Below are 12,740 nucleotides of genomic sequence, written 5' to 3'. Positions count from 1 at the left end.
TTTCTTTAATTACTTGTCTACTTTTAACTTAACATATTTATTAAAAAAAAAAAATTGATAAGTGAGTTTATCATCTTATCCATATTAATTATGAAGTAGATGAATTAAAAATTAAATTTTTAAGAAGTTTACATTTTTGAAAGTTATAAATTGAGGGTATAATAGAGAAAAAAATTATACTTTCTTGATTTGTCTAATTGGACAAGTAATTAGGGACAATTAAAAAAAAAGTGGTCAAATAATTACTAATTAGGGACAGAGGGAGTAATAAGACCGTTAGAACTTGGGGTGAGGAATAAGAGAACTTTTTCTGGAATTAATTTTAGAATGAGTTTATTCTATATTTGGCTAGGATAAAATTGTAGGATAACTTTTTTGGGGTTGTAATGTTATTTTTATCCCACATTAGAGTGAAATAAAAAAAATTGAAATAACTAATTCATATATAATTAATTTAAAAATAACTTATTTCAAGATCATAGTCTTAGTTTTATGCACATTGAGAGTGGCATAAAAGTTTTTGGAATGACCAATCTAGAGATAATTAATTCAGGAATAAATTATCTCGATATTGCAATGTTGTTTTTATAATTAAATCAAAAGTACCTTACCTCCATATTGTAACATTATTTTTATCCCATATTAAAAATAAAAAAAAAATTCTAATATAACTAATTATCCCAAGATAACTAATTCATAAATAACTTATTCCCCAATCAAACTACCCGTTAATAGATAAATGTATATAAGAAACATAACCTGGACTACTACTCCCCCTCCCTCCCCCCCCCCCCCCCCACCCTTAAAATAAGGTGCCAACATTTGTTGATTTTGACCTCATGTGGTTACATATATTGAATTGTAATTTAAAAGTCCTATTTCCCCAAATCTCAACATGACTAAATATTATTTAAAAAAACCTAACTTTCATTGATAAAAATATCTTCTTTTCTTTATTTTTTTACTTCTATAAATATCCCTCTAAACTACTCCAATTCCTCATCACCTATCCATTTGATCAATTAATTAATCCATTAAATTCTTGTACCAATTTCCCCTTTAGCAAAATGAGTCCCTTAGCAATTTTCTTCTTCTTTTTCTTCAACTTATCATTAGCAAAAAACACCATTTACAATGTCCAAAATTATGGAGCAAAATCCAATGGAAAAATAGATTCATCAAAAGCATTTTTAAGTGCATGGGGATCAGCATGTGCTTCTACGAGCGCGTCCACTATTTATGTGCCACGTGGAATTTACTTGATTCGTAAAATATATTTCAATGGTCAAACATGCAAAAGTAACGCTATTACTATACGTATCGATGGAACTCTCTTAGCTCCTTCTGATTATAATGTGATTGGCAATGATGGAAATTGGATAACATTTGAAAATGTCAATGGAGTTTCTATCTATGGTGGAATCTTTGATGGTCAAGGTGCTAGTCTTTGGACTTGCAAAAAATCCCAAAAAAATTGCCCTATAGGAACTACAGTACGTTATGTTTTTCATGGAAAATGTTTTTTAAAATGTTTGGTTGAATGATCTTTTTATATCTTACGTTACATTTTGGTTTCAGGCACTAGCTTTTTACAACTCAAACAACATTGTAATGAACGGAGTAATTGTACAAAATAGCCAAATGTTCCATATTTTAGTAGATGGTTGCCATAACGCGATGATACAAGGAGTGAAGGTGTTAGCCCCAGGAAATAGCCCGAATACTGATGGAATTCATGTACAATCATCTTCAGGAGTTAGTATTAGGAACTCGAATATTGGTACTGGAGATGATTGTATCTCTATTGGCCCTGGAAACTCGAACTTATGGATTGAAGGCATTGCTTGTGGCCCTGGCCATGGAATTAGGTTTGAAACACAACATCTTTTTAGTGAATTTAGTTTGATTTTATCGTTCTTACTAAAAATATATGTTCAAAATCTCGATATTTCTGTAGCATTGGAAGCTTAGGTTGGGAATCGAAAGAGCAAGGAGTACAAAATGTGACAGTTAAGACAGTTACCTTCACGGGTACACAGAATGGTGTGAGGGTAAAAACTTGGGCAAGGCCTAGTAGTGGCTTTGTTAGACATGTTCTGTTTCAACATATCGTTATGTCTAACGTTCAAAACCCGATAATCATAGACCAAAACTACTGTCCTAATCATGAAAGTTGTCCTCATCAGGTATTGATTCATCAGAATTATGATAAAATAAGATGAATCGCGTGTTCCTTTACCTTAATCTAGCTAATTTACATTACATATTTTCTGTTTTCTTTTTAGGGCTCGGGTGTGAAGATAAGTGATGTAACGTATCAAGACATACATGGAACATCCGCTACAGAAGTTGCAGTGAAATTAGATTGTAGCAAAACGAATCCATGTTCTGGAATAACACTAGACAACGTAAATCTTAGTTATAAAAATGGTCGCGCTGAATCTTCATGTGTTAATGCTGCAGGAAAAGCTTCTGGTTTCAAAGAACTCACTAGCTGTTTATAAAGAACAACAAAAGTTACAGTATTTTGCAGTTAAATATACAGAATATAACGAAAAATACACTCGTATACGAATACTACATTTGCTATATGTACCTAGAAGAAAAAAATTTGAATGTAATGTAATTTTATTTGTTCTGTTACTTGTTGATGTTCTTTAAGCTGTATTTTCGATTCTTTTGTATAATACATTACTACTATACATATACTGATCGTTGATGTTCTATTGATTTCTATTCGTAATTTCATAGCAATACCCTTCTCAACGTTCGTTCTGTACTGTTCTGTTTCGTTCTGTTCAATGAGCTGAAAATTGCGAGTTCTGGTTTTTGTGCAGACTATTGTATGTAAATGGAACTTCAAATAGACGTAAGTAGAAAGACATTCTATTAAAATGAATAGTGAGACAACAATTTCACTTTCAAATCGCGCTATAGACTCAAGTGAACTTTTCTAATTTCGAAAGATAAAAATGGCAAAGCTAAGCTAAATATACGAATTCGAGTTTTCCCTTACAAACAACTAGTAGGTTGAATTACACCAGTAGTTGTTCCTGCAACATTAGAACATGAAGCTTCAGCAGCTGGTTCATTCTTATAACTCAGATTAACATCTTCCAGTTTTATTCCTTTACATGGATTTCTCTTACTGCAATCAAACTTCATCGCGACTCGTGTTGCTGAGCTACCATGTATATCTTGATACGTAACATCACTTACTTTCACGCCCGAGACTTGTCCTGGACAATTCTTGTTATACGGACAGTAATTTTGATCGATAACAATTGGATTTTCAACATCAATCATCGCAACGTGCTGGAACAGTACATTGTTGACAAATCCAGTACTTGGTCTTCCCCATGTTTTGATCCTCACACCATTTTGTGTGTTCATAAACATAACTGATTTTACTGTCACATTTTGCACCCCTGCCTCTTCAAAATCCTTCGCTAAGCTTCCAATGCTACTCAAAATACACGGAGGGTTTAAGTATCTGTTGTAACAGTCTTATTTTCAATATGACAAACATTAATACTAATATTACCTAATTCCATGGCCAGGGCCACACGCGACATTTTGGATCCACAAATTACTAGTTCCTGGACCAATGGATACGCAATCATCTCCAGTACTGATTATTGAGTTCAATATTGAGATATCAGACGATAATTGAACATGAATTCCATCAGTGTTGGGGCTTTCACCCGGGGCATAAACCTTAACACCCTGCAACTTCACATTTTTGCAACCATTGATGACAATATGAAACATTTGGCTGTTCAATGAAGTTAACCCCGTTATCGATACATTGTTAGAGTTAGAAAATCCCAGAGTCTACAACAAAACAATAACAATTTTCAGTTTAGTTCCAAAAAACAGAACTTAATTCACTGATTTTTAAAAATAAAATAAAAATTTAATCAACCATAAATGACAATGTAGAAAATGTCATAGACAGTTATTCACATAAAGTACACATTTATCCTTATTTGAAGGAAACGTTACACTCATATAGAAAACTGCTGTAATGTTTTGAGTAATGAACAGTCTTTTATCAACGACGATATCAAATTATCTAAAAGATAACTATACGTAACGACAAGTAAATGAAGTAGTAGATATAGTTACGTTCTTTATGTTGTTAGTGTATATAAGTTCAGTTCTTGCTAAACATACTATCAGGTTATCTAAAAGATCATAACTATACGTAACAGTTCATAAAATTAGCAGATAACCTCGATAAACAAAACAAAATAGTACCAACACGGAAAACAAAGTACGTTATTGTGATATACTGTTAGTATATATAAGTTAAAACGTACCGTAGCCCCTCTAGGGCAGTTCTTGGTAGAACTTTTGCAAGTCCATAAACTAGATCCTTGACCATCAAGATTACCACCAACAATTGAAACACCATCAACACCTTGAAATAAAATCCAATTTTTTTCATTTCCAATCACATTATAATCGAAAGGCGCTACGATTGAACCATCGATACGAAAAATTATGGGATTATTGTTGCATTTTCCTTTAAAATATGCTTGTTTAACTAAAAAAATCCCTTTTGGTACATAAATTGTTGATGATTTTGAAGAGTTACAAGCTAAGTCCCAAGCAGATAAAAATGCATATGATGAGTCAGTTTTGTTATCTGATTTTGCACCAAAGTTTATAACATTTAAAAACATAACATCAGCTATAGATTTAGTGAAAAAAATTGAAAAAAATGAAATTAGAAGAATTGAAGAAAAGGGGTTGTTAATTTTCATCTTTCTTGATGAAATATGAAAATTATAAAACTAAAGACTAAAAAAATAAAAAAATAAAAACAGAGAAGAATTTAAGAGTTGAGAATTATGAGTAGTGTGGATGAACAGTTTCTGAGTTGTGAGCTTTAATTTATAATTTTCAGTTTTTTTCTACTTCATAAAAGAGTGATTATTTTTTGGAATAAAAGAAGTAAGAAAAACTTTTTTTTTTAATTTTTTTTTTGAAAGTGTAACTTACTTTTGAAAAATGAAAACTTTGGTCACATGTTAAAGACTAAAGCACAAAAATAATAATATTTAAAATAATCTTTAGTTTACTAAAAGTTTTTTTTTTTTTTTGCAAGAAGCTAAAGAAAGGAATTTGAGTTAATTTGGGATTAAAAGTCTTTTAATTTGGCATATAATATGATAAATGACCTATACTGTTTTTCTCTTTCGGTTTATTAAAGAGAAAAAAAAAACAAAAAAGGTACTCATTTCGTCTAAAATTTATATCGTGATTTCTAAAAATAATTATTTCAAATTATTTAAAAGTTTGAGCTAAACTCGATTCGTTTCTTTATTCTTTAATTGGTCTTAGTGATTACAAATGTAATAACTCAATAGAGTAAATATTTAATGAAAATTAAAAAGATATTATATTTCCAAGAGTAAAATAGTCAAATTAAAACAACTCCTAATTAATAACGGTTTTAAGGAATTTGTAATAAATAAAAATGTGATAGATAATTTGATATTAGGTTATTTTAAAATTTTAAAAATTAAAAGAGATGAATATAAAGCTCCTTTTTTCACATAAAACGGTTTTTTTACTTAAGCTTTATTAATTCAGTTAATTGACTTTTTAGGCATGAACAATTAATATCCTATTTTATAGTGCTACATGGCCACGACAGGGTTACACTATTATAGGAAAACCATATATATAGCTTTAGAATTAATAAATAACATTGTTTATTTTTATTTTTGAAAAAATAATCTTATTTTAAAAAATTTAACATCTTTTAGAATTCGAGAGTCAAACGAGTTTTTTTGCTGTAATTCTTTTATGTATTTTTTTTTAATTATTAAGACTTGTAATATTTTTTATATAGTTTTAAATAAAAAAAAAATAGTAAAAATTATATATCCGAATTCACAATCAAGTAATAAAATTTGACTTGAAATTCGAACAATACCATGTATATTCGAAAAGAATTAAAATCTGTTACGAAGAATTTTAATAGCTTAATTAATTGTCAATCTGAACGATATATTTTTTCCTCACAATTTTCTTGTTTGTCCAAAGAGAGAAGTTGATAACATAATCATTATTTGTGGAAAAAAAATAGCGGTTGAGTATATGCATCGTGGTGTGTGTGGAGTGTGAGGGTTGGGGTGTGGGGGACTAATCCGAATTCATATAAAAAAGTTTCACTTTTAAGGTAAAATGTACTTTATCAAAAACGATTTCATATCTAAAATTCAAAATCGAAATCTCTAATTAAAGAAGAAAGATTACTTTCTACGATCTGATAATGATGATTGAAAACAGATATTGAACACGTCAAGTAATATAAAGTCATTTCAAGTTGCTTAAGCTTAACAAAAAGAGGAAACATGTTACACCAAAAAAGTGCACTAATTTAGTACAAAAAGTTACCATATAAATATGACATGATCATTTGCTACATATCATTTTTTTCTAAAAGAAAATTATTCATAGGAGGATATGGATATTGATATTAAGGAATATGGTAGAAGGTTAATAAGTACCACTTATTATTAAGTAGGTAGTCGATCGTTGTCTGATTTTCCTTATTAGTATAAATATTAGAATACAGGGTCGAAAACACACTTAAAACGTTTTGATTTTTACAAGTTTCGTGCTAGTTTCATATTTGAACTATCTGAAACATACATATAGTGGCCTCAATCTTCCTCAAAGTGTCAATATTAAGTAGCTTTCTTTACTAACTAGACTCAATGTAGTTATCATCTATACACATATTACTAATCAAGTAGCAGGGGAATCATGCTATATCTGGCGCTGACGTTTTCAACATGATTTTTTTCATTTCTATGGGCTTAAACTCGAGACCTCTAGTTAATGTAGATTCTTTTAGAAACCACAAATGCAATCAATATAACTTTCCAATATTGTAAACTACAAAAAATAGTACTAGTCCTATATATAGACTTCACAAATGCCAGTTGATAATAAGGGAGTTTTCTGTACCTAGTCGTCGTTTCGACCTTGAGAAATTGTCTTGAGTTTGTCATAAACTTCCAGCATTGTTGGCCTTTCATTAGGTAAGAACTTCACACAGTCACAAGCTAACTGTAGAAACTCGAGGATCAGATCGTTGATTCCTTTTCCAAGCAAATCTTTATCTGCATCAAGTAAACAAGGCGAGTGATCAAACAGATTTCTCGAGCTGGCCAATTCATGCGGTTCCTTCCCTGTAACCAGCTCGAGAAGTACAACACCGAAGCAATACATGTCTTGCTTGTAAGAACCTAAACATGAATATTCAGCTACTGGGAAAAGACTCCAACTTAATGCTGTATCATTCTTACTCCAAATTTTTGCTTCCCAAAAGTTGGATATTTTGGGCTCAAAATTTTGATCTAGCAAGATACATCGCGTGCTTATGCTTCCGTGTGTAACGTGCAATCTGTAACCATGATGAAGCCAAGATAGACCTTTTGCTATCCCAAGTGCAATTTTAACTCTAAGACGGAAGTCTAAAATCTTGGCCTTGTCTTCGTTCGAGTGCAGCCATTCATGAAGACTTCCATTATGCATGTATTTGTAAACAAGAAGTCTTTTTTCCTTTTCAACACAAAAACCTATAAGAGGTAATAGGTTACGATGCCTCACACCACCAAGAGTTGTAATCTCCTAGACAAACTCGTCCTCCAAGTTCTCTGAGTCATTCAGTTTCTTGATTGCAAGTGTCCAGTCATTTGGTAGAATTGCTTTGTACACTTTGCCCAGCATTCCGTTACCTACCAAATAATCTTCACTATAATCAGAAGTTGCGTTTTCCAGCTCCGTGAAGCTCATTCTCGTAACAAACTTCTCCAGCTTTAATTTCTGTAAACCAGCAAGTTAAATCATTGGAACATACACAGAACAGAACAGAAATTTGAGAAGCTTACTTCTATCACATTCGATCATTGAATAAGGAATTTATACCTCGATTCATATCTTTAGTCGAGAATATATAACATGATGGATTTGTAAGGACTAATAACTAAACTAGAACTACAGAAATAATATGTAGCTTAACAATGCAGGAGAAAAGACGGAAAGTTAGCAAAATCTTTACCTTCTGGTGATTGCTTAATTCTTCTTCATACCTGAAGTTAAGTCCTTTTTCCTCAGCTTCCAGATGTTCAACGAGACTATCTTGTCAATACCCTTGACAGGAAATTTAAATAAGCAAAGGACTAAAACAAATGTAAAGAAAAGAGCCCAACCACACACAACTGCTTCGATAAATGAAGCACGATCTACATGTTTCCATATCCAAGAATCCTCACATCCTTTCAAGGGCTCCCCACAAAGCTCATTGTTTGCAAAACTCTCAGCTGTGATATTTTCGCTAACAAACGATGGCACTGGTCCAGTCAAGTAATTGTTGGCTACAGTGAACGTCTTAAGGCGAGGCAAATAGCCTATTCTTCTTGGGATTTCACCTTCTAGATTATTATTGTCCAGCTTTAGAACATTAAGGTATTGACAATTAGCTATATCAGGTGGTATATAGCCAGAAAACGTGTTATATGAGAGGTCAAGTATTGTAACATATTTAAGTATCACTGAAATATCAGAAGGGGTGGTTCCATACAAGTTGTTGCCAGAAAGATATAAATCTGTTAAGCTTGTACAATTTCGAATGCCTCAAGGAAACTCACTGCTTAATCCTAAGTCCGAAAGTCTGAGGTTCATTACCTTATTCTCATTACTATTCCAGCAGTTAACTCCCCTGAAACCGCAGATGAAGCCTTCGTTAGCATTGCTGAAATCACAAGAGTCCAAAGAATTGAATCAAGCAATAAAAATCAGTCTCTGAAGCACTGCAGACACAAATTCTGCTAAGTAATATCAATAGAAAGCCAAGAAATGCACAGATGAAAAAGAACGTTTTTGTTCTGATATTGGTTTCCTCCATAGTTTACACTTATTGTAGCAATGACAAAGCTTCAATTTTTCTCTTTATTTATCGATGATTCTTGAATTCATGGTTTGGCATTCTCAGCATAGAATTTTCAAACATATGGAAGTTTGAATAAGTGAATAGACAAATAAGAATGGATGGCACTCTGGGGGATTATAAAACAAGAATAAACAGAAGTTATAAAGAGGAAATAAGCAAATATACTGTGATTTTGAGCTTTTTTTTAAAAAAAAGACAGTTTAATGCACTAAACTCCTACTAGGTCTACTGTACGCAGTCTTACCTTGCATCTCTTTAAGAGACTGTTTTCACAGCTCGAACATGTAACCTCCTAGTCACAAAGCAACAACTTTACAGTTACGCCAACAAAAAAACAATTGTATAGTTTCTTTCCAAGAATTTTCTCCACCTGAAAATCTTTCAATATATGATTTGTATATTGTGGTGTCAACCTTACTTATATAGCATAAGGAAGTCAACGACTAAATACAATTGATTTGTTCTTATTTTTAAGTATATATTCTTATTTCAAACTGGTTGATTTGTTCTATTAGAATACAGATTCATAGTCAACTTCTCTTCTTTACAATATGCAAATAAAAGCTATCTAAATAAAGAAACTGCACGATGTAGACTTCAACGGATTCATATATATTACAGTTAGAACAGAAGCTATCAGCATACGGACTCGAGGCACGGATTTCATGCTTTAATATAGTGCATTTCTTATTTGTTTTTCTCAGTAACCATAAAAACAATAGCACTAGTCATATTTACTTGAAATATCGGTTAATAATGGTATCTTCTGTATCCAGTCCCTTCGACCTTGAGAAATATTCTTGAGTCTGTCGTACACTTCCAGCATTGTTGGCCTTTCATTAGGAAAGAACTTGACGCAGTCACAAGCCAATTCAAGAAATTGGAGGATTAAATCATCAGCTCCTTTCCCAAGCAAATCTCTATCTGCATCAAGTAGACAAGGCGAGTGATCGAATAGATTTCTTGAGCTGGTCAGTTCATGTGGTTCCTTCCCTGTTACCAGCTCGAGAAGCACGACACCAAAACAGTAGATGTCTTGCTTGTAAGAGCCTAAACCTGAATATTCAGCTACTGGGAAAAGACTCCAACTTAATGCAGAATCATTCTTACTCCAAAATTTTGCTTCCCAAAAGTTGGCTATTTTTGGTTCAAGATTTTGATCTAACAAGATACATCGTGTGCTTATGCTTCCATGTGTAACGTGCAATTCGTAACCATGATGAAGCCAAGCCAGGCCTTTCGCTATCCCAAGAGCAATTTTAGCTCTCCGAGGGAAATCCAAAATTTTCGCCTTAACTTCATTCGAGTGCAGCCATTCATCAAGACTTCCATTACTCATGTATTTGTAAACAAGAAGTCTTTCTTGCTTTTCAGCACAGAAACCTATCAGAGGCAACAGATTCCTATGCCTCAGACCACCAAGAGTTGTAATCTCAGAGACGAACTCGTCTTCCAAATTCTCCCAGTCATTGAGCTTCTTGATGGCAAGTATCCAGCCATTTGGAAGAATTGCCTTGTACACTTTGCCCAACATCCCATTCCCTACTAAATAGTCTTCACTAAAACCAGAAGTCGCGTTTTCTAGCTCCGTGAAGCTCATTCTCGTAACAAACTTCTCCAGCTTTAACATCTGTAAATAAAACAAGTACAATCATTTGAACATATACAGAACAGAAACTTGAGAACCTTATTGCTATCACGTTTGATCATCGATCGAACAAATATAACATAATGAACTAGCATGGACTAATCACAAAATTAGAACTACAGTAGAAAAGGTAATTTAGCAGACTATAAGCAGTGCAGTGCAGCAAATTTAGTAAGATCTTTACCTTATGTTGGCTGCTTAATTCCTCTTCCCTTCCTAAAGTTAAATGTTCCTTTTTCCTTAGCTTCCATATGTTCAATGAGACTATCTTGTTGATAGCCTTGGTAGGTAATATAAATAAACAAAAGACTAAAACCAATGTAAACAAAAGTACCCAACCAATCACAAACGCTTTGATGAACGAAGCACGATCTACATGTTTCCATATCCAAGAATCCTCACATCCTTTCAAGGGCTTCCCACAAAGCTCTGAATTGTTTTCAAAACTCTCAACTCCGAAACCTTCTCCAAAAATCAATGGCACTGGGCCAGCCAAGTAATTGTTAGCTACACTGAACGTCTTAAGGCGAGGCAAATAGCCTATTCTGGCTGGAACTTCACCTTCTAGATAATTATTATCCAACTTTAAACCATTAAGGTATTGACAATTAGCTATATCAGATGGTATATAGCCCGAAAACGTGTTATTTGAGAGATCAAGTATTGTAACATGTTCAACTATTGCTGAAATATCAGAAGGGATAGTTCCATACAAGCTATTCCCTGAAAGATCTAAACTTGTCAAGCTTGTACAATTTTGAATGCCACGAGGAAACTCACCTATTAATCCAAAGCCTGGAAGTTGGATGCTCAGTACCTTATTCTCATCAACATGCCAGCAACTGATTCCAACAAAGTGACAGATGAAGCCTTCAGTAGCATCACTGAACTCCCAAGAGCCCAAAGAATTGAAAGGGTCATGTAATGAATCTTTTATTGATTTCAAGCAATAAACATCACTCTCTGAAGCACAACACACACAAATTCTGCTAAATAGTAATACTAATAGAAAACCAAGAAATGTTCTGAAATTGGTTTTCTCCATATTTTGATTCTTGACAGACTTTCTAGCAAATCAAGAATTAAAAAAGTGATCTTTTTTTACACTTATTGTGTTGCAATGGGGTCAGGGTCAGTCAAACTAGTAAGGCTAAGAACTCAACTTTCTTCTAATTTATTGAAGCAATTATTATAAAAGTTTCGATTTTATAAGTAGTGTTCGAAGAAAATATTTATACGCGAAATTTAAAAATATTATATCTCATAGGTTAGCCGATAAAAAAAAAAAATTGCAACTAAAGACTAATAAAAGTTGTTTTATTTTATTATATATATGTAGTTATCTTCCAAGAAATTTTGCCACTTCAATAATTATGGTGCATTGACTGAGTCATTCTTCAAAAATTTAGTACTTTTCAGTGTATGGTGGACTTTTTGACTTTTGTAAACTAAAAAGCCAAACACGGAATTAGTTCTAATCTTATTTAATATTGTGAAAATGATGTTTTCCCTTGTTTTTAATAATATAATTCAAAAGTCTAGAATTTGGGAGTTGAATTACTTGGAAATTCTATTAATTAGATATATAGGTTTCTAAGACTTCTTTGTGAAACTTGTGGAATTAATAATGTATACTATAATATACGTTATTTTATCTCAATTTATATAATATTATTTCTATTTAATAATATTTTATATTAAATGGTAAATACCGTATTGGGAAAAGAGTATTTTGAATTTCACTTATAAAAATTCTAAACTCCTAACATACTATGTTAATTGCCAAAAAGTTTCCGTCTTTTAGATAAGGATATTCTTATCAAAATAAATTTTTTTCACATGAAAGAGTTTTAAGTTTATCGAGGACATATTCTTAGATATGAGATTATGAAGGACAAGTTTAAGTTTATCGAGGACATATCCTTAGATATGAGATTGTGAAGGACATATAGATTAGGATAGGAGCTCAGTAGGTAGGAATACATTGTCTTGATATCCGTCCATACTTGTAGTTGTAGTATTATTCTTGTATTTATCGTCCTTTGCTTTCTATTACTATCGTTATTTCTAGTTATTTCAGTTCTCATATTGTTTTGTTATTGTACTCTAATGTTGAAT

At 32.3% G+C, this 12,740-nt stretch overlaps 3 protein-coding genes and 1 long non-coding RNA gene across 4 annotated transcripts; 1 reads left to right on the top strand and 3 right to left on the bottom strand.

Moving 5' to 3' along the window:
• The first annotated feature begins 1,067 nt into the window (after positions 1-1,067).
• Positions 1,068-2,504, top strand: TAPG5 (polygalacturonase 5). Its single transcript, NM_001345919.1, has 4 exons — positions 1,068-1,493; positions 1,579-1,868; positions 1,958-2,186; positions 2,286-2,504. The coding sequence occupies exons 1-4, from the start codon at positions 1,068-1,070 to the stop codon at positions 2,502-2,504; spliced, it is 1,164 nt and encodes a 387-aa protein (NP_001332848.1).
• A 375-nt stretch (positions 2,505-2,879) lies between these two features.
• TPG6 (polygalacturonase) lies at positions 2,880-4,781 on the bottom strand. The gene is made up of 3 exons (NM_001320889.1): positions 4,323-4,781; positions 3,545-3,834; positions 2,880-3,463 (listed from the first exon to the last, which is right to left on the bottom strand). The coding sequence occupies exons 1-3, from the start codon at positions 4,767-4,769 to the stop codon at positions 3,013-3,015; spliced, it is 1,188 nt and encodes a 395-aa protein (NP_001307818.1). The 5' UTR covers positions 4,770-4,781; the 3' UTR covers positions 2,880-3,012.
• A 1,908-nt stretch (positions 4,782-6,689) lies between these two features.
• Positions 6,690-9,297, bottom strand: LOC109119189 (uncharacterized). The gene is made up of 4 exons (XR_011213514.1): positions 9,219-9,297; positions 8,710-8,776; positions 8,084-8,175; positions 6,690-7,848 (listed from the first exon to the last, which is right to left on the bottom strand). It is a non-coding gene; the product is annotated as an uncharacterized lncRNA (long non-coding RNA).
• A 37-nt stretch (positions 9,298-9,334) lies between these two features.
• LOC101248957 (probably inactive leucine-rich repeat receptor-like protein kinase At5g48380) lies at positions 9,335-11,926 on the bottom strand. Its single transcript, XM_026028524.2, has 2 exons — positions 10,807-11,926; positions 9,335-10,604 (listed from the first exon to the last, which is right to left on the bottom strand). The coding sequence occupies exons 1-2, from the start codon at positions 11,665-11,667 to the stop codon at positions 9,699-9,701; spliced, it is 1,767 nt and encodes a 588-aa protein (XP_025884309.1). The 5' UTR covers positions 11,668-11,926; the 3' UTR covers positions 9,335-9,698.
• Positions 11,927-12,740: the final 814 nt, after the last annotated feature.

This window comes from Solanum lycopersicum, chromosome 12 (assembly GCF_036512215.1).
Source record: "Solanum lycopersicum chromosome 12, SLM_r2.1".
Taxonomy (NCBI): Eukaryota; Viridiplantae; Streptophyta; class Magnoliopsida; order Solanales; family Solanaceae; genus Solanum; species Solanum lycopersicum.
This window is presented reverse-complemented; position numbering and strand designations above follow the sequence as displayed.